Source organism: Ammospiza nelsoni, chromosome 22 (assembly GCF_027579445.1).
Source record: "Ammospiza nelsoni isolate bAmmNel1 chromosome 22, bAmmNel1.pri, whole genome shotgun sequence".
NCBI lineage: Eukaryota > Metazoa > Chordata > Aves > Passeriformes > Passerellidae > Ammospiza > Ammospiza nelsoni.
In genome coordinates, this window is record NC_080654.1 from 7,291,143 (window position 1) to 7,316,472 (window position 25,330).

General features: G+C 54.4%; 1 protein-coding gene across 2 annotated transcripts in view; it reads right to left on the bottom strand.

The window, feature by feature from the left end:
- The window catches only part of EPHB2 (EPH receptor B2), a 133,490-nt gene that overhangs the window by 21,409 nt on the left and 86,751 nt on the right, over nt 1–25,330 (bottom strand). For both annotated transcript variants that reach the window (XM_059487315.1, XM_059487314.1), the window contains exons 4-6: nt 22,945–23,100; nt 21,601–21,936; nt 2,240–2,364 (exon numbers count right to left, since the gene is read on the bottom strand). In XM_059487315.1, coding sequence (XP_059343298.1) covers nt 2,240–2,364; nt 21,601–21,936; nt 22,945–23,100 — 617 coding nt within the window. The remainder of the gene's footprint in view (nt 1–2,239; nt 2,365–21,600; nt 21,937–22,944; nt 23,101–25,330) is intronic.

Here is a 25,330-nt window from a genome sequence, read left to right on the forward strand (position 1 = left end):
GACTTTTTAAATAAGACAAACACTGGCAGGTACCTCTTGGAAGTGAAAAAACAACACATTAAAGTGAGGGCTACAGAGAGCAGCCACGTCAGGCAGTGTTTGTGCAACAATCTGCACGGATTTGCTCCAACTCCACGTGAAAAAAACTCATAATGCCTTTGTACAGGCATTTTTAATGGTATCTAAAAATAGCAGTGCTATAAATAATCTGTGAAAGGGAAACAAAAATACACCTTTGTTTCAGGTGCTGTGAACAGTGCTTTTCTGTCAACACTAAATAAATTCTTCTATTTTTTTAATTTAATGTCTGTATATAGAAGAGAATCCATTAAAAATGAAGAGTCAAGGTGCTTTTGATACACAGTGTGTATGGTGCTATTCTTCATTTGAGCTGTTCGCATGAAAATAAAATATAATTTTCTACTGGGGGAAAAAAAATTCAACCAGAAAAAACTTAACCAGCTCTAGAGATCTTTGCTGAGCATTCAGAAGCATATGGGACAGTTTGTAATTAAATATTTGTAAGGAAATCACCTCTGCACAGCCTGGCAGTGCAGTGGGAACACACCTGGAGTGTGTCACACACCACATCCAACTGCTGGATTGATGGGAAGCAGGAGAGAAGCACAGCAAGGCCAAAGCCCTGGCACAGGATGCCCAGAGAAGCTGGGGCTGCCCCTGGATCCCTGGCAGTGCCCAAGGCCAGGATGGGTGGAAGGCGTCCCTGCCCATGGCAGGGGGTGGCACTGGATGAGCTTTAAGGTCCCTTCCAACCCAAACCATTCTGGGATGCTTCCATGGTTCTCTGAAACCAGGACAGGGAGAACCTGAGCCCAGCTGTGCCCTCTGTGCCAGGCTTAGTGCTCCATGAACAGCCCTGACTGAGAGTGGGGCCACTTGTCCCCATCATCAGGGACAGGCTGTGCCCTGACTCTGACAATGGGACAGGCAGATGTGGCTGCCTGCAAAGACTGGCCACCAGCATCACTGTTTTTTAAACAAAAATTCCCTTTATTTACAGCCTTCCTCAGAAAACAGAGGAGAGGGAAGAAAGAAAGAGAGTGAGAGATTAAGATAAAGTAAGAGGAGGAGAATGTACTCCCTGAGATCTTCTGCCTCTACATTGAGGGTCCCCAGGGAAAGGACCCCTCTTGCTTCCCAGATCTGTCTTGTTATCTCCTCATCCATCCTGCCACGTATTCTGGGATAATTTCCAAGGGTCAAAATAAATGGCTGTGATTTATGCAATATAGGTCAGGACCTATTTAACAGCTTACAAAGGAGCCCCCCCTCCTCCCCATTCTCCCTCTGGCTCTTGGTGATGAGAAAATAGGTCACAGGCAGGCAGTGGGGGGGATTAATCATTTCTTCCGGCAACTGCTGGGAAAAATATTTTCAGTTCCATTTAATCATAAAGCTTTTTAATTAGTTAGTTTGCAATTTATAATGTATAGTTTATAAGCTCTTGTGCAAGGGGGCAGATTCCTGGAAGGAGAAGTCTCCTGCTCCCCATCTCCCCTGGGCTGCACAGATGAAGTTCAGCCTGGCAGGTCCTGGGACCAACCTCCACATGGTCCTCAGGTGTCTGAGCAGCCACTGGTGGGATGGACACCCTGGCACAGTCCACATGAAATTCCTCTGTCTGCCTGGACAGGGAGCTTATGGAAGGAGCAGGTTCCTCAGGGATACAGGGCCAGAGCTGCCTGAGCCCTTCACACTGACTCCATAGTGCAGCATGAGCCCTCCATGGGAGCATGGGACACCTTCTCCCTGTGCAACATCTGGGCTCAGGATGCTGCAGGGATGCCAAACTCACCTTTGGGGTAGATGCACCCATGGACAGCGCTCCAGAAAATCTCCAGGACTGGACACCCACTGAGTGTACGCCAACCTGTGACTGGATTTTCCCTGTCATTCCCATTTCCTTCTGATGCCACAGTACACAAAAAGGAAAAAATAGACCCTGGACCCAGAGTACCCTGCTCTCCCTGCAATGGGTCCACTTGCCACCAGTTCTGTGGAGGTGACAGGAGAAGCTCCTGAATGGCCAGTGGAATTTCTACACTTGGACCACTGGAACCATCACTGGACCCCAAGGATAGATGGCCACTGTCACCCATGTGACCGAATGCAGCAAGAGAAGATTCCTACTTAACAACCACTGTATGCCCTTAAATAAAGTCTGCCCCCCTCCTCTCCCCAAAAGCTGTGGGTGACCCCTGTGCAGGTCCCTCAGTACCTTCTCGTAGTACTGCAGCTCATAGTCCAGGATGACTCCGTTGGGCTGGTCGGGCTGGGACCAGGACAGGGTGATGCTGTCCACGGTGCGGCTCACCTGGTGCATGATGGACACGGCAGAAGGGGCTGCAAGAGAGAAAGGGGGGACAGACAGTCAGACACCTGCACAGGTAGGACCCTCACCCTGCAGGAGGTGGGCAGGACAGTTATTGTTGTTTGGAGCTTTGGAATTCACCTCCTGCACTGGGAGAGCTGTGCAGAGGTCAGGGGATCCTGGATTTTGCTGTTTGTAGAGAGCAGTGAGGAGAGGAAAAAATGGTTCTGCTGAACTGGTAGTTAGAAAACATGTAGGACAGTGCCTCAAGCAGGAAAGTGGCAAAAGGAGCCCAGGTTGGAGCAGGCACAGCACTGTTCTACCGCAAAGAGCCCCACCAGCCCCACAGCATGCACTCCTGCAAAGAGCCCCACCAGCCCCACAGCATGCACTCCTGCCATGGGGAAATGGGTGGTTTTTACGTTTCCATTCGCTCAGAGCAGCTTCCCAAGGCTCGGGCCGGCTGGGGCTGCACGCTGCACATGCCAATCACGGGAGGCGCATCCAGCGCTGAGCAGGCAGCACAAAGCTGACCTGACACGCAGACAATGGAGAGCAGCCCGGCCCGGCCCCGCTCCTCGCAGCGAGCACAAAGGGCCCCGCCGACCCTCACACACCCGGGCCGCTCTCCCTGCCGGCCCTCACACACCCGGGCCGCTCCCGCTGCCGGGACCCTCGGCCGGGAAAGCCGCCCCGGGAGCTGGGCTGGCAGCCCCACAGGCAGGGACCGGAGCGAGGAGCTGGGCTGACAGGCCCACAGGGAAGGGACCGGAGCGGGGAGCTGGGCTGGCAGGCCCACAGGGAAGGGACCGGAGCGGGGAGCTGGGCTGGCAGCCCCACATGCAGGGACCGGAGCGGGGAGCTGGGCTGGCAGCCCCACGGGCAGGGACCGGAGCGGGGAGCTGGGCTGGCAGCCCCACAGGCAGGGACCGGAGCGGGGAGCTGGGCTGGCAGCCCCACAGGCAGGGACCGGAGCGGGGAGCTGGGCTGGCAGCCCCACGGGCAGGGACCGGAGCTGAGCTGGCAGGCCCGCAGGGAAGGGACTGGAGCGGGGAGCTGCGGGCGCCCTGGGAAAGCCTGAGCGGCCCTGGCCCGGCGGGCTGGGGAGCAGGGTGAGCCAACAGTCGGGGCTGCCTCAGTCCTGAGGGGCAGGAAACTCCTCGGAGCCTGCAGCTTCTCCTGAGGGCAGCTCCCATCTCTACTCTGTGAGCAGGGACAGCTCCCAGGGAACGGCTGGAGCTCTGCCAGGGGGGTTTAGGCTGGAGATCAGGGAAAAGTTCTTCCCCCAGAGGGTGCAGGCACTGCCCAGGCTCCCCAGGGAATGGGCACGGCCCCAAGGCTGCCAGAGCTCCAGGAGCGCTCAGACAACGCTCTCAGGAATGCACAAGTGGGATTGTTGGGGTGTCTGTGCAGGGCCAGGAGTGGGACTCGATGACCCCTGTAGGGATATTCTCTGATTCCAGGTGCTGACAGCAGAGCAGCCAACACCCCCACCCCTGCTGCAGGGCTGACACCCACAGCTGCCTGCACTGGCTCCTCTCCCCCATCCCAGAGCGGTGAGAGGAGCCCTCCCCGTGCCCAGCCTGCTGCTGGCACTGACAGCACATCCTCCTCAGTGCAGGGCTACCCCAGACCTGCCCTAGTGCCAGCCCAGCCCTGGAGAGAGAGCTCGAGCTGCAGTCAGCGTTAGCCCTGGCACAGCTGCCAGCACAGGCTCACCACTGCAACAGCTGTAGGGCACAGAAGAAGCCTCAGGGCTAGGAGAGGACTGGAGAGTGGTAGCTTGAAAGTTTTCCCATCACTTGCATGCCAGGCCAAATGGATGCAGAGTGGTTTGCACTCAGATGGGCTTTTCCCAAGTCCAACCCTTACAATATTTCATGGAATAACAACTCATTTGGCAGCTCTGAGAAACAGCCTGGAGGAGCAGCACCCAGAGGAAGGCACCTCTCACCCATCTCTAGGCTGGCTCCCGTTGGCATCAGGGGTAGTGACAGGAGCTGTGCCAGCTGGGACTGCAGTGGTAGGACCACGGTGCTTGGACAAGCATGGCCCCAGCATGTTCCTGCACATCACAATAAATTTCCACTGAGCAACTCCTCTCCAACACACCAACAAAAGCCATTTTTCTGGTCCACCTCTGCCTCTTCCCTGCTGCTTTTCTGACTCAGCACCACAGTTCCCAGGATGCTCAGTGTCTGGGTGCCAAGGGGCTGGGTTTGGCAAACACAAGACCTGTACCACACTGCTGCACCACTTTCCTTCACCTGCCTAGGTTACCCCACTCCTGAAGGAAGGTGTGATGTGGATTAGCCTCAGCAGTGTTGTTGAGCTCCAGTTTTGTCGAGGAGAACAAAACTAGAAGGACAGCAGAGAACTTCATCCCTGGAAGTGTCCCGGCCAGGCTGGATGGGGCTTGGAGCAACCTGGTCTGATGGAAGGTGTCCCTGCCTATGGCAGGGGATGAGATAATCTTTAAAGACCCTTCCAACCCAAACCACACCATGATTTCAACAGATCCTGAGGCCACTCCTTCCATCCATTTCTGCTTGAGCAAAGCCCCATTACCCAACAGTCTGAAACCCTCTGTGTCACCTCAGCCCTCCCCTCACTCTGTGGCTCTGCTCCCCTCCCAGCTTGACACCCTCATCCCACTGCTTCAGGCCACATCTTTCCAAACTCCTGGGAAGAGTTTCTCACGCTGTGTGAAGATAAAACACAGGTAATGTTTCTGGAGCCTGTCAGCTCTTGCCAGAGCTCACTGCTTCCTTGTTCAAACAGATTCTGTAGGACATCTGCAATTTTCAAGACAAACATCTCTGTCTCTGGAGACCAGGCTCAGGAGGAAGATGTGACTGTGCTGCGGATGCCGTGTGGCAGGGATGGCACTGGACTGAGGGAAGCACACAGTCCACAGTGTCTGTGACAGCTGCTCTGGGAGCTGATCCCACATTACACACTGGGCTTTTCCAGGACAGGGGCCATGTACAGCCAGAGCTGTCCCACCACAACACCAGGATGTGGCAACATCCCGTGATTCAGGCACAGGTTCAGTGGCCTTGCAGCTGGAGAAGCTCCTCAGCTCCAGGTTCCTCCTGGTAGGAGTGAAGTCTCTGGGATGTTCTTCCAGTTCCATGCACTGCACCCCAGCCTGGGAGCACAGGACCTCTCCAGGGCATCTCCTGCCTCTCCTGAGGGAGATGTACCAGACAACAGCTACAGCAGGACGTGTGTGACTCATGTGCTGCTGGTACCTGGTGAACCTGCTCTGGTTTGGCTCAGCAAAAGACCCAAATGGATGAGGTGGGGCTCATGGAAGGAGCTTAATGAGGCAAATGTGCTGCATGGTGGGAGGAGGCAGGGGAGATGAATGACTACAGCAACCTCAGAGCCTTTCCTGCACCTGGGGCAAGGGAGGGCTCTGGAAGAGCAGGAACGTCCCCAGTGCATGTCCTCAGTAACTGCTGCTCTTATCAGGACACCAGGGGAGTGCACAGCAATGAAACCACAGCAAGGCCCAGCTCAGAAGTGACCTCTGGAGGTTTCTGGTCCCACGGGCTGGCAGACTAATTTCAAAATCACATCATTTTTCTCAGGACTGTGTCCAGATAAGACCTAGTGAGTCTGATCCCCATGGATGGGGCTTCCACAGGCTCTGAGCAGCAGCCCCCAGCTGCCTTGCTCTTAGGGGCAGAAACTTTCCCTCACATTCCACTGGGATTTTGCTGGTTGTGCCTTGTGGATGTTGCCACCATTCTCCCCCTTGATGCCCCTCAGCCTCCTCCTCTCCAGGCTGATCAGACCTAGCCCTCAGCTGCCCTCACCTTGGATGCTCCAGCCCCAGCCTCAGGGTAACCTCCTTGTCCTGCTGGACCTGCTCCAGTTTGTCCAGGAGTGTGATACTGGGAGCCCCAGAAGATGAAGGAGCCCAGGTGTGGCCCTGAGACTGCTGAGCAGATGGAAACAATCAATCCCTCTCCTGGACTTTTTGCTAACTCTGCAGTGCCACAAAACATGGTCCTTTGTCACACCCTTTATGCCAGGTGAGGGCCTGGGGTGCACAGAGAGGCTCCCAGGCCCATGAATCAGGGATGGGCTGGCACTGGATATGTGAGCTTGAAACCAGTTTAGAGGAGCCAGCCAGACTCAGAGTGACTTTCCCAGGTCCAGTCAGCAGGAACAGCTTCAGCTGGATTCTGACACGATGCCCAGGCAGCTGACTGTGCCCTGTGACACACAGAGGAGATCAGATATGGAGAGTCCCCACTCTCAGAGCCTTGATCTCCCTGTGCTGTCACCATGAAGGTGTGAACAGAGGTGGATTTATCCCGATGGGGTATCCAGGGGTAGGTGTGTCCCAAAAGTGCAAAAAACAAACAGACCTGCCTTCATTCCACAGCTGATGGAAACACTGCTCCTCACTGAATCCCTTAACCTCAATGTTATTTGACTGCACAGATTTCACAGAATATTTTGAGTTGGAAAGGATCCACAAAGATCACTGAGTCCATCTCTGAAGTGAATGGTCCATACAGGGATCAAACCCACACCCTTGGCATTATCAGCATGGGGCACTGAGGCAAACCCAACCACTGCAGTCCTTGAAAGGCACTTTCTGCATCCTCTTGATCAGGGATGGCCTCAGACTCCTCACAGTGCAGTGCTGTGGCTTCCTTGAATTGCTGGAGAAATAAACCACACTGAAGCCACCAGTGGAGTGTAAAACAAGCTTGATGAAAATCCACTGATGTACAAAGCCAACGTGCCCCACACAGTGACCCCACGGGAGGGATGCCAGGGATGCTTCTGTGGTCACCACCCTGAGCCCTGCATGGCCACACAACGCTGCTCACAGCCAGACCCCTGCCCAGGCCGGGCATTTGGCAGTTTATCTCAACCCAGGGAGCAGAGCAGAGTTCTGTGGCTGGGGCAGCTCTGCAGGATCAGTGTGGGGGTGCTGGCAGCTCTGCAGCACACACAGAGCACTGCCTGGGCTCAGGAACTGCAAACACTTGGGAAGGATGGGGTTCAGGAGGTCCCCCTATGCTCAGGTGTTGCCAGCAGAGCTGCATGGCCATCACCTCCCTGCAGGGATCACCCCTGAGCTTTGCCAGGGCTGGGCTGGCAGAACACCATCTGGGCTGATCCCACAGCGTGGGCACCAGCTCCGGGGAGGGGATTCTGCTCCTCTGCTCGCCTCTGGAGAGACCCCCTTGCAATTCTGCCTCCAGCCCTGGGGTCCCAGCACAGAAAGGATGTGGAGGAGTTGGAGCAAGTCCAGAGGAGGCTATGGAGATGCTCTAAGGGCTGGAGCCCCTCTGTGCTGGAGCCAGGCTGGGAGAGCTGGGGAGGTTCAGCCTGGAGAGGAGAAGGCTCCAGGGAGAGCTCAGAGCCCCTGCCAGGGCCTGAAGGGGCTCCAGGAGAGCTGGAGAGGGACTGGGGACAGGGGATGGAGGGATAGGACACAGGGAATGGCTCCCACTGCCAGAGGGCAGGGCTGGATGGGATATTGGGAAGGGATTCCTGGCTGTGAGGGTGGGCAGGCCCTGGCACAGGGTGCCCAGAGCAGCTGTGGCTGCCCCTGGATCCCTGGCAGTGCCCAAGGCCAGGCTGGATGGGGCTGGGAGCAGCCTGGGACAGTGGAAGGTGTCCCTGCCATGGCAGGGGTGGAATGGGATGGGCTTTAAGGTCCCTTCCAACCCAAATCATTCTGGGATTTGAAGACACCTGAAGACATTGTCCTTTCAAACCAGGCTGGCTCAATGCCACAAGGTACACATAATCAGGCAGGTCTCAAATCCCACTACACACCACATTTTCCATGAAGGCATCCTTAAGGAACAACTGGGATCTCAAGTCCTGCTTGACTGACTGTCTCCCAGGAAGGCTCAAATACCCACTGGGGAGGAAATGTCTGGTCCCAGTGGGGTTTGGCAAGGGAAGCACCAAAGCCACCAGGCTGGTTCTGACCTCCCCAGAATCAGTGTAGCAGCTTCAGCCTCACAGAGGCCAATGCCTCTGGTACCACGAGGTGGGTCTGGCCCGTGTCAGGGTGGGGCTGACACATCCTGATGCTCTCATCTAACAAAAGGGTAACAGCCAAGGGAATGCATGCTGTGCTCTTGGCTTGGTCCCAGAGCCATGGTGTGGAGTCAGTACCAGCAGGACAGACACAGCCCAGGCTGTGCTGCTCTGATCTCTCTCCATGTTCATTATCCATGTCTAGGTGAAGCAGCTGGACCAGATGATCATTGTAGGTGTTTCCATTTGAAATATTCTATGTTCCATTCCATTCCACAGACTGTGCTGAGGAAAGGGATGACCCAAGAGGCCCAGGTGCCTGCACACGGAGCAGAGAAGAGCTGTGAAGGCTGACAGGACTGAGCCCTCCTCTTCCACTGCTCCTTTCCATTCCCTAGAGCACCAAATCCCAGCAATGCTGCTGGGATGGGACTCCCAGAGCTTCTGGCCCATGACCACACCAAGGAAGGGAAACTGTATTAGGTGAATCTTTAAACCTCCAAGAATGGGGCTCCCCTCAGTAGCCCCTCTGTATCAGCACCCCTTAGCCTTTCTGATTAGCTCTAGATAAAATCCCAATTTTTGGTCATAAAACACATTCCTTCTCTGCCACATCCCTGTAAACGAGCCCCACATGTCCTGTCTCCCAGGCACTGTGTCTGAGGCACATCCAGAATTTAAAATATGTCTTCTAAAGGAGAAAAAAAAAAAAATAAGAAAAGGTAAGAGATCACAAGTGATGGTCTGGGCCCTGATTATGAAGCTGAAGCCACTTTTATGAAAGAGCTTCCTTTTTTTTTTTTTTTTTAAAGAGCTTTTGCTTAAGATCCCATCCAGGCACATCTCTCTTTACAGCTTTACATCTTTGACTGAAAGCATGTCCAGGCTCCCCTGTGGCAGAGCTGCTCTCTGAGGATGCTGTGACATGAGGATAACACCTCCATGGCTCCAGAGCAGCACCTCAAGGCTCCCTCAGCTAAGGGAAACCAAACCCCAGGTGGCACAGATCCATCACACAAAGGCAGCTTAACCTGCACTGATCCTCCACAAGAGGCTTTGGGATCTGTAAGTAAGGATTTGCCTGATCTCCTGCAGGGACAAAGGGGGGTGTTGGTTACACCATGAAGCCTCAGGCTTGGCATAGCCAGAATCTGAGTTTCATACAAATATTTGCTTCTTTGGGACTTGCTGGAAATGGTGAAAAGTTTTAAGGGAAAAAGGGAAATGGAAGAAAACAGAAAGGAACAAAATGTGAGTTTTCCAGGAGAAACAATCACTTTTTAATCACAGGAAAAGCTGAAGAAGGTCACACCAAACCCAGAGCAGCATGATGAGACAGCACAAGAACAGAGCAATTTAGCAGAGAATTGGGAAAGTTCCATAACACCCAGGTCTGAACACCTGCACAAACCCAGGCAGAGCTAAAAATAGCTAAAACACTTGTGTTTGACCCCCTGAGTATGCTACAGACACACCCCCTGCTTCCTTTGAGGACTTCAGATGATGCTGAGCCCACTAGGCCCCTGGGGAGGTTTCCCTCAGGCTCTCTTTTAAAATGCACCTTTTATTTTCACATTAAGATGTATGGACTTCAGTTTCCAACTGCAGGAACTTTTCTGGGTTTTGTAACTAAATGGAGGAGTAGTCTAGAAAAAGAACATTGTCATCATGGACAAGCTGAAAGACAGTGAAAATATTTCCTTTTTGTCCATGGAGTGTTGGAACTGGAAGATCTTTAAGGTCCTTTGCAGCACAAATCAGACAATGATTCTGTGATTCCTTTCTGTTTTCCAAGTAGTTTCCTGAGCACTTCACACATTTATCAGCCTGATAACTTCCTCCTCTATCTTTTCTAATTTTTTGTTAATCTCCTTTTCAAACATAAACCTCAAAACTGAGTTCAGTACCCAGCATCCATCTCCTTGCTGAGGTTTGATATTCCTGAGTGTGTCCAAGGTGACACTTCCCTGCCTCAGCTCAGCCCTGCAGAGCTGCTCTTCCCTCTCCCCTGGGCACTTCCACTGGGTATTTTTGGCTGTGCCCCCAGCTCAGGGAGGGGAGTAGGCTGTTCCTGCATTTCCTATCATCCCAGTTCTGCTGGGAGTGGGGTGAGAGATCCTCGATGCATCCAAAGTTCATGTAATTGTCTCTAAAGCCCAGGGAAATTCATTAGGAGAAAGCTGACAAAAAGCAGCAGGAGGGCATCACACAATGAAGAATTGTTTTGGGGCAATGAGAAAGAAATAGGCCCATTTTTCTCTTTGCTTCTATGTCTCTGAGTTGATTTGAGGGTTCTTAGGCAGCTCATGTGTTTGTCTCTCTAACCCATCCCCACAACACCACAACTCTGAGCAGTTCCAGGAGCCCCTGGACATCTCCTAGGACATATTTCTCTTTTATTCAACAAGAGCTTCCATCTGGGATCTATTCCTTTCTCCCAGCCCTGCTTTTTCAACATCCTGAGCTCACCTCCCTCCTATCCCACCTCTATCTGCCTCACCCCTGGAAGAGTCTAAGGCCAGGCTGGATGGGCTTGGAGCAGCCTGGGATAGTGGAAGGTGTCCCTGCCCATGGGAGGGGGTAGAATAAAATGATCTTCAAGGTCCTGTTCAACACAACCCAGTCTGGGATTCTGTGATTTTATGATTCAGTGTATTCTGGCTCATCCCATCCCAAAGGACCCATCAGGGCATCCTTGTCTAATAGACTTTGATAGCAGAGGCCAATTTTCTGTGTCAGGTCCTGACTCTTGGGCCACCATCACTGCCAGTGTTTTTTAGGATGTCTGGCTCAAATAAACCAAGCCCACATCCAGCTACACAGATGTCCATGGCACTCCAGGGCCACTTTGCAGCTTTGGTGCTGCTGTGACCTGGAAGGTCACAGTGTGCAGGCTGGGAAGCTGGAGCACTGCTGTAAAGGGAATAAAATGGGAAAAGACCCTGCCAGCAGCCAGGGCAGCACTGCAGGGAGCAGCCCAGGGGCTCAGACTCTGCTGGCAGCATCTCCTGGGAGTGTCTGGTGGGACTGTGTGGCTCCAGCCTGCAGGGGGGACACGAGGATCTCTCCACAGCTTCTCTTTCATCATCTTTAGACCCATTTAGACCCATGCAATCTTCCCCCCAGTCTGCAGCCAGCCCCCCTTCACCTGCCAGTCCCAAGGCTGAGCCCCTACTCCTGCCTAGTGGGGCAGCGCTGTAGAGATCCCGGTAAAATCAAAGCATCCATTCCTCTGCTGGCTTAGCTGGGAGAATCAGGTTACAGGCAGCAAACCCCCTATCTCTGATCACTTTAATTCCACTAACCCATGTCATGTCAGACAGAGTCAACATTTGCTCTGGAAAACACTCACGACTCAGAGAGAGCAAAGCCAGCCCAGCCCGTGGCCTCTCCCTGGCAACACTTTGAAATCACCCAGGGGAAAAGAGGAGGTGAACAGCTGGGAGCTTTCCAGCATCTCCTCGGAGCCCTCCTGACAGATCTCGGTCCCTGGAGTGTCAGGTTACTGGATGGGGGGAACTGCTTTTATTATAGGAAGGTCAGCAGGGAATTCTGGCATTTTCAATTACCCCGTGCAGCAGCGGCTGTGATCGGGGTCAGGATTAACTGCCTGACCCCCGGCTGAAGACAGAGTGGCAGGGAAATGCACCATGATGCTGCAAGGCACCAGCCAGTCCAGAGGCCACGGGACAGGCCAGGGAGTGGGGAGATGTGGGGGAGAAGGCTCTGTCAGGGCAGAATTTCTGTCAGAGCATCTGGCAGGGGATGCCTGTGACTGTCCTGCCACTGTGCAAAGGGGGAGACTTGGAAAGCCTTGGGGGAAGGGGGCAAGCTTTCCCCTCACTGCCTTCACCCAGGGACTCAGTCTGAGTGGGGGACCCAGGCAGCTCCAACATGTGGGGAGCAGGATTCCCTGTGGGTCCAGAGCATCCCCTGTGGGTCCAGAGCATTCCCTGAGGGTCCAGAGCATTCCCTGAGGGTCCAGAGCATTCCCTGTGGGTCCAGAGCATCCCCTGTGGGTCCAGAGCATTCCCTGAGGGTCCAGAGCATCCCCTGTGGGTCCAGAGCATCCCCTGTGGGTCCAGAGCATCCCCTGTGGGTCCAGAGCATTCCCTGAGGGTCCAGAGCATTCCCTGTGGGTCCAGAGCATCCCCTGTGGGTCCAGAGCATTCCCTGAGGGTCCAGAGCATCCCCTGTGGGTCCAGAGCATCCCCTGTGGGTCCAGAGCAGGGCATTCCCCAGGACAGTGTTCCCACACCCCGTGCAGTGAGGCTGGAGGTGATGCTGTGCAGCAGCCAGGACACTGCTGTGATCAGTCACAGAGCAAGGGCTGTCCTGACCTTCAATCCTCAGGGCTGGGGATCCAGGCTCCAGCAGTCTGGAGAACTGTGTTTGCAGTGGCAGGAGCACACAGGGCCTCTGTGCAAGGCACAGGGGTGGGGGTGAGCACTGTTTGTCCACCATGGGCAGAGGGGACAGACAGGACAACTGAGCCCACATTCATTCCCAGAGACCTGGATGTCTCTCACCACTGTCTCACCTGCAGCTCTCCCTCCTTGCCCCACGGCACCCCAGGCCCACACAGTCCCCAGCAGGTGGGACAGTACAGACTGTCACTGTACAATGGTCCAACTGTCCCCACTCCAGGTGCCACCACTGACCCCAAGGACCCTGGTTTTTGTGCTCCTGTTCAGCTCAGAGTCCAAACCCATCCAGTTACTGAACTGAAAATCGGTTTCTCTGGTTAAAACCTCCCTCATTTTTTGCTTTTCTGGGTAAAACTCCCTCTGGCCATTTAAGCATCACAGACCATGGGCCCTCCTGGAGAATGCATTTGAACTCAGATGCCTTCCTCCAGCACGAGCACTGAATGCACCACAGTGAGGAATACCTGGATGAGGAAGGGAAGAAGGGAGGATTCTTCACCTGCCCTCCATGGTGACCCTGCTTTGCATGGGAGGTTAGGCTGGAGACCTCCAGAAGCCCCTCCACCAGCACTTGTGTGTCTGTGGCCCTCCTGCTGAAAGGGTTCATTATTCCTGGACTATTACAACATTTGTCCCCCCAGTTCCTTTCCCAGTTCTGCCCCTGTGATGCCATGTTCAGGAGCCACACACTTTTGGAGCCAATTCTCTCCAGCAGAAGCTGAGGAAAGCAAGGAATGGCAGCACTGGGGACTCTTTAATAAGCGACATTTGCCCTTAAAGGAGTAAAAATTCTCAGGTCTGGGATATTCCTGGACTCGCTGGAGCTCTGGAAAATTGGTGTTTCACAGTGTGTGAGGTTTTTGTTCCGAGGTTCTTGGCAAGGTGGCCCCATCAGAGAGGTACCCACGCTGTGTCAAGTGTCTGGAAAACTTCCCAGTGGGCCCAGCCTGCAGCTCCTTGAGTCTGGAACTACAAACGCTGGAAAATCTTAAAAACATGGCAAAGCAGCCCAAAGCTGGTCCTGGCTGCAGCCCCACTCAAATCAAGGCAGGCTTTGGTGTAGATTACAGCCTTTAGAGCAGTTGCTAATGCCACAAGCCCAGGACTTGGCCCAGGCAGCCGAGGCTTTGGCTGTGTTTGAGCTCTTTGTTCAGGGGGGTTTGCAGTCCCATTTGTATGTGTCACCCGGCCTGCAGGGCTTTGTTCCCACACAGAGGAGCTGCTCCAGAGGCTCCTGGCACCCCCCACACTGCTGCCAGAGCAGCTTTGGGGTCACAAGGTACCAAGGGTGTCCCCACCTCCTGGACCCCTCTGCACGTGGAAAACTCATCTGCTCCAGATCATGGCATGTCCCCAGCAAAAGCTGCAGGGAAGCAGGAACACAGAGGGAGCCAGACCCCCCCTCCTCCAACCTGCCCCCCAGATTTTCCATAAAAATATACTTTCCCAAAAAGTGCCCATTAATTGCTGTTATTAATTGCATTAATTGCAATGATAACTGCCCTTAGGAACAACCTGACTTCAAAATTTCAAACATAGAAAGCTTAGAGCTATAGTCCTTGAAAGACATGTCTGCTGCAGAGCATCCATGCAATCACAGAATGGTCCAGCTTGGAAGGGACCTTTCCACCCCTGCCATGGCAGGGACACCTTCCACTGTCCCAGGCTGCTCCCAGCCCCATCCAGCCTGGCCTTGGGCACTGCCAGGGATCCAGGGGCAGCCACAGCTGCTCTGGGCACCCTGTGCCAGGGCCTGCCCACCCTCACAGCCAGGAATCCCTTCCCAATATCCCATCCAGCCCTGCCCTCTGGCAGTGGGAGCCATTCCCTGTGTCCTGTCCCTCCATCCCTTGTCCCCAGTCCCTCTCCAGCTCTCCTGGAGCCCCTTTAGGCTCTGGCAGGGGCTCTGAGCTCTCCCTGGAGCCTTCTCTTATCCAGGTGAGCACCCCCAGCTCTCCCAGCCTGGCTCTGGAGGGGCTCCAGCCCTTGCAGCATCACTAAGTCTTGTTAATTTGTGACTGAACCTTTTCCCTTGCTCTCTTGCATTGGCAAACTCCAGCAGGTTTCCTGTGTGGGGGAAAGTTCTGGAAATCCCATTTTCTCTTGGGAAGAGCATTCCCTGCCCAGCCCCAGAGGTGCAGCTGCCTCCTGCACCCTGCCAGTGCAGGGATGGCCATGGAGCAGCCTGTGGAGGGCCAGGCACTTGAGCATCTCCCTGCTTGCACAGGGGCACACACAGACTCAGCCCTTCCCACAGGGACCCCAAAAAGGACTGGAGGACACCCAGCCAGGAAGTTGCAGTAACCCCTTTGGAACGACTGCCAGCTTCCCCAGCTGCCCCAGGGCACTGCCCCAGGGCTGTGTTTGCCAAGGGCAGCAGGAGACATAAATCAGCCATCTGCAACACAGGAGAAAAGGAGAGCCCTGGAGCCTTCCCATCAGCTCCCAGCACAGCACAGAGCAGGGATGGGGGCACACTGAGGGAGCCCCTGGTTCAGCAGAAGGGACTTTCCACCACATCCATCATGGACAGACTGTTGTTTCTGACCAAAGTCAGATCCAGATGCACTGCAATAGGTTTCTGAAGCCCCAGGCAGGTGAGGGAAAAACGATCCTCAAACTCATGGTGTAACTTATGCAACAGGGAAGGCTGGGAGTCAGCAGGAGGAGGAGCCCACAGAGATGGAGGTGGGCAGGGAAGGGCATCTGCTCGGGAAGCTCCAGCAGTGCAGCCCATCCCCTGCTCTGCCAACATCCCCCAACTGCCCACCACAGGAGAGGGAAGAGGCTCCTGAAGAGCCAGCAGCTGACAAAGCTCCTGCCATCTGCTGCAGATGGTCTCCAGTGGCACAGGAGAAGGGATTTGGGCACGGCAGGGTCCCTCCTGGGCACTCACTGCCAGCTGCTGCAGGCTGGGGGATGCAGTGAAGGCAACAGGCTGGGGCAACAAGAGAGGGGAGGAGGGCAGCAAAAGCAAAGCCACATCATGTTTTGGTGGCCATCAGGGTGAAGATGGGAGCTGTGGGTAAATGGAAGAGGGAGAGGAGATAGATGATGGAACCAGGATGGTTACACAGGTCCATGGAAGGTAAGGTCTGGATCTTAACAGGGTAAGAGAAGCAGCCATGAGGATGTCAAGGTTTCAGGAGGTTTGGAGCATGGGAACAGGCTGAATTGTCAGAGAAACACAACCAGGGAAGTCTCCAAAAGATGAAACCTGGGATTTAAGTGACCTCAGGACAGCAGCCCAGCAGATCCTCCAGCTTGCTCTGTCACACAGAGAAACAGGCTTTGTCCTGGCTCCTCCATGTGTGAGATGGCTCCAAAGCTCAGGAAATTTCTGCTTTTCTCATTTTTGTGTCAGTTTTCTGCACAAGAAGTATCCTACCAGGTCTTGAAACATCAAGAAGTATGAAGGTGCTTCTCATGGACCTCAGTCACCTCAGCTCAGCTGAGGCTTCCCCACTCGGGTCATTGTGGTCTCCCATTTCTGCAGTTCCTGGACAGACTGCACAGAACCACTTCCAGCTTGCAGTTCCCCAAATCAAATGTTTTACTGGTGTCCTGACAGACACAGAAATACAGACTGGTGTCCTGTATTTCCTTAGAAAAGCAGTGATTTCATTGGGAAAAAAAGCAGCAATCTACACAGGCTCATGTACAAGGAGCTGCTGGGCTGCCTGTCCTTGATGGCTCAAGACTAATTCTCTTCCTGAAAGGTGTTTTAGCTAAAGCCAGGACTGAATTGGAGGAAAATTCCCATCCCTAGAAGTGTCCCAGGCCAGGCTGGACAGGGCTTGGAGCGGCCTGGTCTAGTGGAAGATGTCCCTGCCCATGAGAGGGGGTAGAATGACCTGAGCTTTAAGGTCCCTCCAGCACAAACCACATTCTGGGATTCTGGGATTTGAACTGGTATTCAGGCTGATCTAAAACATCTCTGGGCTAGAACCTTGGAAACTTAGTCAAATGAAGAGCAATGGCCATAAATCATAGCTTGGGAGGGTCAGGTTGGCCATTGGAAGAAGTTCCCTCCCCAGGAGGGCGGTGCAGATGTGGGACAAGTCAGTGGGACATGGGGAGAGTTCTGCCTTTGGAGATAACCAACAACTGCTGGCAGCAGCCATGCTGTAAGTGGGAAGTTGGATGAGGAACCTGAGATACTCAGATGTTACAACTTCCTGCCTTTTATTCTGGAAGAAACAGGAAAGTGGAGTGTCAAAATCTTGTTGAAGTTCAAGGTCAGCTTGGATGGGGCTTGGAGCAACCTGTGCAAGTGGAAGGTGTCGCTGCCCATGGCAGGAGGTGGGACTGGGTAATCTTTGAAGTCCCTTCCAACCCAAACCATTCTGGGATTCTATGATAAACAAATACTCAGAGCTTTGAAGCTCTGGAAAGCTCATTCCAGCCCTTTGAGGTAATTTCTGCACTTTCCCAGGTTTGGTTTCACAGACACTAACTCCTGGCTGCAGCAGGGCCCAGCCGAGCAGCACGAGAGAGAACAGGAGGAGCCACTGCTCCTGCTCGTGTCCAGAGCAGCACAGGCTCTCCTGTGCCTCCCTCACAAGCAGGGAGCCAGACACATCCTCTGACACACACTGAAAGTGAGAAGATAAAAGCAAGGCTCCCTGTGCCCCAGGCAGTACAAGCCTCCTGTCCCTGTCTAGCCAGCAGCATCACTGATGTGACAAGCAAACAGCGGGCTGGGATGGCTGCTGAGAAGGTCTGGTCCTGCCCACCCCACCCCTTCACCTCACCTGATCCCCAACCTCTCCATGGCCCTGCTGCCTCTGCCAGCAGAGCTCCAGGGCTGTGGCTGCAAGGGAATTGTTTTGATTGAAGGTGAGGGGGAAACCCTTCCTTTCTGCACAGCCTGGGATGTGTCTCACCCGTGCTCCATCGCTCATGGATGAACTCCTCAAGGTTTGTAGCAGGATCAGGCTGGGCTCAGTCCAGTGCTAGGAGACCCCAGCAGAGCAGGGCCATGGCCCATGTCCTCACTTTGGATGGTGGCCACCTGTCCTTGAGCTCATAGGCTCCTCCAAGGCCTGTGGGGACAGCCCTCCCCAAAAGACCCTGCAGGGCTGGGACCCCACCTGGGCTGTGCCAGCCACTGAAATTCAAACCCTGCTGATGCCTGGCATGCACCTGGGGCAGGGCTGTGAGCTGCACATCTTCCTGGCCAAGAGACCTGGAGAATCATGGAAGGTTGGGAAAAACCTCCAAGATCATCAAGCCCAACCTTTGACTGAATGCCACTTTGTCCACTAACCCGTATCACCATGTCATGACATACTGCTGGAAAATGCCACCCAGAATAATAATGAAAATAATCATAACAACTTTTCTGGATCTGTAGAGGGGGAGAAATCATCCTGATGGGTTTATCAGGACAATGGATTGGTTTCCTTCACACACAGTCCTTGTATTCCCTCTGTAAGGGCCCTTTATGGCTCTCTGTGGCTCTGTTTGCAGCCAAGAGCCTCTGACACCAGCACTAATCCTCCCTCCTTATCCCCTCTGACAAGAGTTGCTCACAAAAGGGACACATTCCCAAGAGCCTGGATGCTCTCTTACCCCCACCACTGGGAGGTCTTGAATTTCTCTCTGGATACTCCAGAGCCCAAGGCTTCTTCCTCCCTCCTCAGGTCACAGCAGCCAGTTACCAACAAGTGCCCTTCCCACTGCTATTAACTCATTCCTGACCATGGAGCCCTTTCCTTCAGCTTTCCCAGGGCACTCAGCCTGTCCATGGTGTGGACAGAGCCTGCCAGCCCTCACAGCACCAAGACTCTCCCCATCCCCAGCAGTCCCCAAGGAAAGGCCACAAATTTGTAGTCAGGGGCTGCCAGCAAGAGCTGGTGCCTGGCAAGGCTCTCAATCAGTCAAGTGTTGTTATCCAGAGCCCTGAGCTCAGCTCCTTGACCCCTTGGGATGCTGGCACGGCTCTCTGACACCCTCCTGGCACAGATCATTTGTTGAGGAATGGCTGGGAAAGGACTTTTGGTGGCACCCAGGCTCTGTCATGGTCCCTGCAGACAGGACTGAGCACATGGATAGTTCTGGATTTTTCTCCTGAAGGGATGCTGGGCTTTGGGGATGAGGTACTGCTCAGCTGCAGGGTGTGAGGAGCAGCAGTGCAGGTGAGCTGCAGATGCACAGGTGGAGCTGGAGGTCGAGGAGAGCCTGCTGAGAAGAGCAGAGAGAAAAGCCAGCCTGGGCTCAGAGGTGCCAGAAGGCATTGCCCAGGAAGGCAGGAGGATCATGTTCATGGGCATCCAGTTAGCTGGAAGGGGTCATGGCCATGGGATGATGGCCACCCAACCATCACCCAGCATGTGCCACCCACCTGGGCACACTCAGGACCTTCCCTCCCTCTGGCTGCTCTAGAGGGGGTGTTTCCTTACTCTCACAGGAGATTTCTCCTGGGATCCCAGAATGGTTTGGACTGCAAGGGATATAAAAGCTCATCACTCCTTGCCATGGGCTGGGACAGCTTCTACTATCCCAGGGCGCTCCAAGCCACATCCAACCTGGTTTTGGGCAATTCCAGGTATGGGACAACTACAGCTTCTCTGGGCACCCTGTGCCAGGGCCTCCTCACCCTCCCAGGGAAGAATTCCTTCCCCATATTCCATCCAACCCTGTCCTCTGGCAGGGGGAGCCATCCTCCCTTGTCCTGGCACTCCATGCCCTTATAAAATGTGGGTGCTGAAGAACTAGTGACACCTGAAGGTTGTGGATGCTGCTGGTGATGGGGCATCTCTCCTCAGTCCTGCATCACAGAGGGTCCCCAGCACACACCCTGTGTCCCTTGGGGAACCAGGGGGGTTTTCCTTGCTTCCTGCAGGGCTGCAGGACCCCGAGGGGTGGTGGGCACTTTGCTTTGTCCAGCTGTGGCAGGAGCACAACCCCATCACACATCCAACAATGCAGCCCCAGCTGGCTCCTCCATCCAGAGCCAAGGCAGAGGGAGGCTCATCCTCCCTCTGCTCCCTCTCCTCTCCCCCAGCACCCCCCATTCTCCTGTCCCAGCTCTGCCTTTGTGTCTGCAGCTTCTGTTACCAACTGCTAATGATCTACATCAAGGCTGCCAGGCAGTGCCGGTGCGAGTGTAAGCAGAAGAATCCAGAGCCTCTAATTACAGAGGAATTAGCAAGCAGACAGTTAGTGTTTAGTGCTAATGAATAGATACATTAGGAGAGACATCACACAGGCTGAGAAGTGTGAGCCCTGATAATAAAGGAGTGTCAAACCAGGGAAACACAAGGAGGAGGATGCAGGGGACTGAAAAGGATTTGCCTTCGACTCAGCTCGCTGGTTCTGCTCAGGTGGGAGCAGCCACGGGTGATCCATGAAGGTTCAAGCACAGCAGAGAAATGCAAGTATGAAATATGAGCATCAAATGATTAATCCATAGTACAGGACCACGGTGGGAGGGTGCAGAGCCCCTTCCCAGCTCCAGGCAGCATTTCAGCCACCCCATCTCCATCAGATAAAGGAAGCTGGTCATCCAGACCCATTCCCCCCTCCTTGGGGCAGCCTGTCTCTGCTTGGAGCCAAACCATGGCTCAGCCTGTGTCAGACCTGCCTCCAGGGCTTCAAAAACACCCTGGCCCCACTCCCAAACTAACTCCACATCAGAGGGCACCATAATAATTACTCCAGACATTTCTGCACGTTCCCTCTGTCCTCAGGCTCTGGAAGTGATGCCCAAGTGATGCCCACCTGCCCTTCTGCTGTTTCACCCCACGCATCACCCCTGGCAGCCAGGACACACCATGGCCTCCAGGTGATTCACCCACGGCTGCCAAATTCAGCCCTGGGGGTCAGGAAGTGTCCAGGGCACTTCAGAGGAACCAGAATCTCTCCTGCTCCCCAGCAGGGCTGTGCCTCACTGGCATCCTTCCACCTCAATCCCACTCAGCCGAGCCCCAGGCTGTGCCCAGCTCCAGATGGCTCCAGGTGGGCTGGGAAGGCAGCCCTGGCCAGCAGCTCCGTGGGGCTCCTGCCACCAGCACAGCTGCCAGGGGGACCCTCCTGGGAGCAGCACTACCAGCCACTCTGACCATCCCTCCCCCAGCAAACCCACCCTGCACAGAGCTGGAGACCCCACTGAAACCCTCCCAGCTCTGTGCTTCAGCTGCTTCACCAGGCGACTCTGGAGAAGCAGCTCTGCCTTGGGGGCACGCTGCAGCTTTTCACTGAAATAAGGGATATTTTGACACCCAGGGCTTGGGATTCACTCAGGAATTGCCAGGCACTCATCACCACCAACACTATGGAATAAGCAACACTTCACCCCACTCTTGTCCCCTTCCAGCCCACAGGGACCCAGCCAGCACTGCCCAGGGACCCTGCCCATTCCTGATACCTCAGGTTTTAGCTTTTATATTTTTCAGATTCTATTCTGCTTTAATGTGTAAGTTTGGGCTTCATATTAGGGGATGGTGAGCTCTCTTCACAGGTATTCCTGCTCTAGCTGGGGACCCAAGGGCAGCTGATTCAGATCTCAGGCACAAGAGCATAAATTATGTGGGCTGAAGAGAGAAAACAAGAAGGATGGACTTCATGGGCTAAAGCTGACAATTAGCTCCAAGATGCAAATGGACCAAAACATATAAAAGTGTGAGATTCTGTGACCAGTCAAACATTTTTGTGGCCATTTTGGGTTGTGCTGCCCAAGGTGGATCTATTTGAGACCACTTCATAAATGCCTCCTCTATTCTTTAGCTCTGTGTTCTAGCTCAGCCTTCACAGGGCATTCCCCCATGCCAGCCCACCCTGCTGTGGGAGCTGTGAGGGAGGGGCACAGGGCCTTACCGGCCTGGTTGGTGGTGATGTTCACAGAGGCGAACTGCGGGGAGAAGGGGCTCTGGTCGGTGACGCCGTTGACGGCCTGGATCTCGAAGGTGTACTGGGTGTGGGCCAGCAGGTCGCTGATGTAGATGCGGGGCTCGGTGAGGCCCAGCTGGCGCGGGGCGAACTGCACGTTGTCCCCGCAGCGCGTGCAGGCCCCGCGGCCGGCCCCGCAGCTCTTGCAGATGATGTTGTACACCAGGTCCTCGCGGCCCCCCGAGTCCCGCGGGGGGCTCCACTCCAGCATCAGCGACGTCTCGTTCACGCTGGAGATCACGGCCTGCGGGGCGGACGGGATGGCTGCAAAGAAAGGGAGCACACAGGAAGGTGTGAGCAGCTGCAGCCCTCCTCCTCCCCATCCCTGAGCAGGCTCTGTGAGCCGAGCCCACAGGGGCTCCCAGCCCAGAGGGACTCCCAGCCCACAGGGGCCCAGCCCACGGGGGTTCAGCCCACAGGGGCTCCCAGCCCACAGGGGCTCCCAGCCCAGAGGGACTCCCAGCCCACAGGGGTTCAGCCCACAGGGGCTCCCAGCCCACAGGGGTTCAGCCCACGGGGGTTCAGCCCACAAGGGCTCCCAGCCAACAGGGGCTCAGCCCACAAGGGCTCCCAGCCCACAGGGGCTCAGCCCACAAGGGCTCCCAGCCCACAGGGGTTCAGCCAGCACTGCCCAGGGACCCTGCCCACCCCTGATGCCTCAGGTTTTCGCTTTTACATTTTTCAGATTCTATTCTGCTTTAGTGTGTAAGTCTAGGCTTCATATTAGGGGATGGTGAGCTCTCTTCACAGAGTAGGTAGATAAAACAGTTCCTGGTCTAGCTGGGGACCAAGGACAAATGATCCAGATCTCAGACTCAAAAGCATAACCAATGTGGGCTGAAGAGAAAAAACAAGGATGGGACTGCATGGGCTAAAGCTGTGATTGGACAATTAGCTCCAATATGCAAATGGACCAAAACATATAAAAGTGTGAAACCCCGTGATCTGTCATCCATTTCTGTGGCCGTTTTGGGTTGTGCTGCCCAAGGTGGATCTATCTGAGGCCTCTTAATAAATCCCTACTTCTCTTGGTGTCAGGGGTGTGTGCAGCAAGCTGGACATCCAAAGCAAAGAGGGGGAATGAAACCAGTCCTCTTACCCCACGCTAATTTGATTGTGTGAAAGTCCGGGCAAAATTTACCAGTTAGTTTGTGTAGTGCCCCCAAAACCCCACTGGGACAGACACCTTGTCAAGCATCCCTCAGTGCTCTGACTGAGTGCCATGTCCTTTCCCCACCACATGGTCCCTCCCAGCTGCCCAGCCCCACATACTGGTGCACGGCATGTCCACGGGGTCGGCATCTGCCCGGTAATATCCATTCCGGCACACGCAGTTTGTGGCCCCCTCCGAGGTTGTCCGGCTGTTGATGGGGCAGTGGACGCACCCTTCATCCCCCTGGCTGGCCTTGAATGTTCCTGAGGGACAGCCTGGAAGAGAAGAGAGCAGTGGTGAGCAGTGAGAAGGGGGCTGGGGGGACGCCTGGAGCTGCCCAAACCATCCCTGGGGCTCTGCAGAGTGCAAAGGAAATCCTGACAACTGCAGGTGGGCACCACAGAGAAGGTGCAGCTGTTGGGAAGGCCCTGAGGAGGCACCTGCAGAGGTGGGTCCCCACATAGACACCTCTGTCCCTGTTCCCCAAGCACAGAACAGATTCTATTCTGCAGAACAGGGACTGTAGGAGTGCAGAGGGAATTTTCAGCCACTGCTACATAAGATGTCAGTACCAGGTCAGACCATGGACACCAGAATCCTCCCCCAACAGCGACTGTCAGAGAGGTTTAGGCTGGATATGAGGAAAGGCTCTTCCCCAGAGGGTGCTGCCACTGCCCAGGTTCCCAGGGAATGGGCACAGCCCTGAGGCTGCCAGAGCTCCAGGAGCATTTGGACACTGCTGCAGGGACACACAGGGTGGGATTGTTGGGGGATCTGTGCAGGGTCAAGGGTTGGATTTGATCCCTGTGGGTCTCATCCAAGTCAGGATATTCCATGATTCCAGGAACACCCAAGGAGCAGGGCATGAACCAGGTGCATGTGTTGCCCATAACACTTCCCCGCTCCCTTCTGAGATGCAGCTCCTTGCACTCAATACCCCATGTCAGTGTTTCTCCATGTTACCCACTCAGTTTTTTATTCCCTGCAGATGTCCTGCACCTATTTTACCCCTAAAGAGCCCTGTGCTGTAACCACACACTGCAGGAAGAAACTGCTGCTCTCTGCTTCCAAGCCAAGCTGCCATCCTTGATGCCATCCCACATTTCCATAGCTGATGGACACTCAATCACCATCTGCCTTGTCCACAACTTCTAGAGTTGTCCAAATCTCTGTCGTGCCCCACACTGCATAACACCATTCACTGTTTTATTCTCTTTTTTCGGCAATGCCCACATTATTTTTTAACCAGTGACTGTGAAAGCCCCAGGATCTGAGTTGTGAGGGACATTGGGCCAGCTCCCAGCTCATCTCTACAGGTGTGTGTGAACTGGTCTACCAAAGATGCCCCATGGCAGATGGTCTTTAAGGCAGCTCCAAACCCAAACCATTCTGTGATTGCACCATCCCATGAACCTGGGGTTGTTTTCTCCCATTTGTATCACCTCAATTCTTTTGAACTCCAATTGCCTTCTCACTCCCTAGTCACACTGTCTCACAGGGTCCTTTTGCAACTCCCCACAGAGTTTTGTTTTCATGACATTGTAGATGTGGCACCTGGGGACCACATGGCAGTGCTGGGCTGATGATCCTAGGGGACATTCCCAACCTTAATGATTTTATGACTCAATATTACAAATAAACTGTTGGTTCTGCTGAGCAGTAGCAGAGGGCTGGGCTCTCCCTCCAGGCTCTGAGCCCCTCACAGGTGAGGAAGATGCTCCTCAAGCAGCAGCCACTCAACCCCACGTGTGTCCAGCCCCACAGGGTGGGTGAGGGGGGCACAGGGGTGTGTGGTGCCCACAGCAGACAGTGGTGAAGGCTGGACCACACTGTGACCCAGCACTAACAGATTCAGCACTCATGGATAAAAGCTTTCAACACCACAAAGTCCCGTCCAAGCCCCGGATCACCAGTGCCCAAGGAACGGCTCAGCTCAGACCGTTCCTCTGAGGTTACTCCTGTTGTGACTTTCTGTTCCTGTTAATTCTTACACAGCCTGAAGAGCCTGGGGGGAGGCAGGTGGTTCCTGTGCTGAAACAAGTTTAACAAACTTTTCCTTCAGTCACCTGCCAAGGCTCCCAGGAATGAGGCAGACCAGAAAACAGCCTGGGACAAACATTCACTGGGGTTGCTGTCAGCAAGAGCCATTGCTAAGAAGTAGCTATTTCTTATCTGGGAAAAAAGGAAAAAAAGAAGGTTGGATTTTTTCTTCAGTTGCCATCTCCTTTTCTCCAGAATTAGCCTGAGTTTCCAATGAGAAAAGCTCTACAGAGAAATTCCATCAGCCCTCCTGCTGGCACTGTCCCTCCTTCCTCTCATGGTCAAAGGAGCTGTTGAGAACCAGGATCCTCCTCACGTTCCTGGGTCTTTCCATCGATCCCTCACCTGCTCCATTCCATTCCTGACCCCCTTCCCTCGGGACCAGCCCATCTCAGAGGGTGTTAAGCTGTTGGGAGAGGTGATGGCTGGGCAGTTCTGCATTCCCCAGAAGCAATGGGGACATGA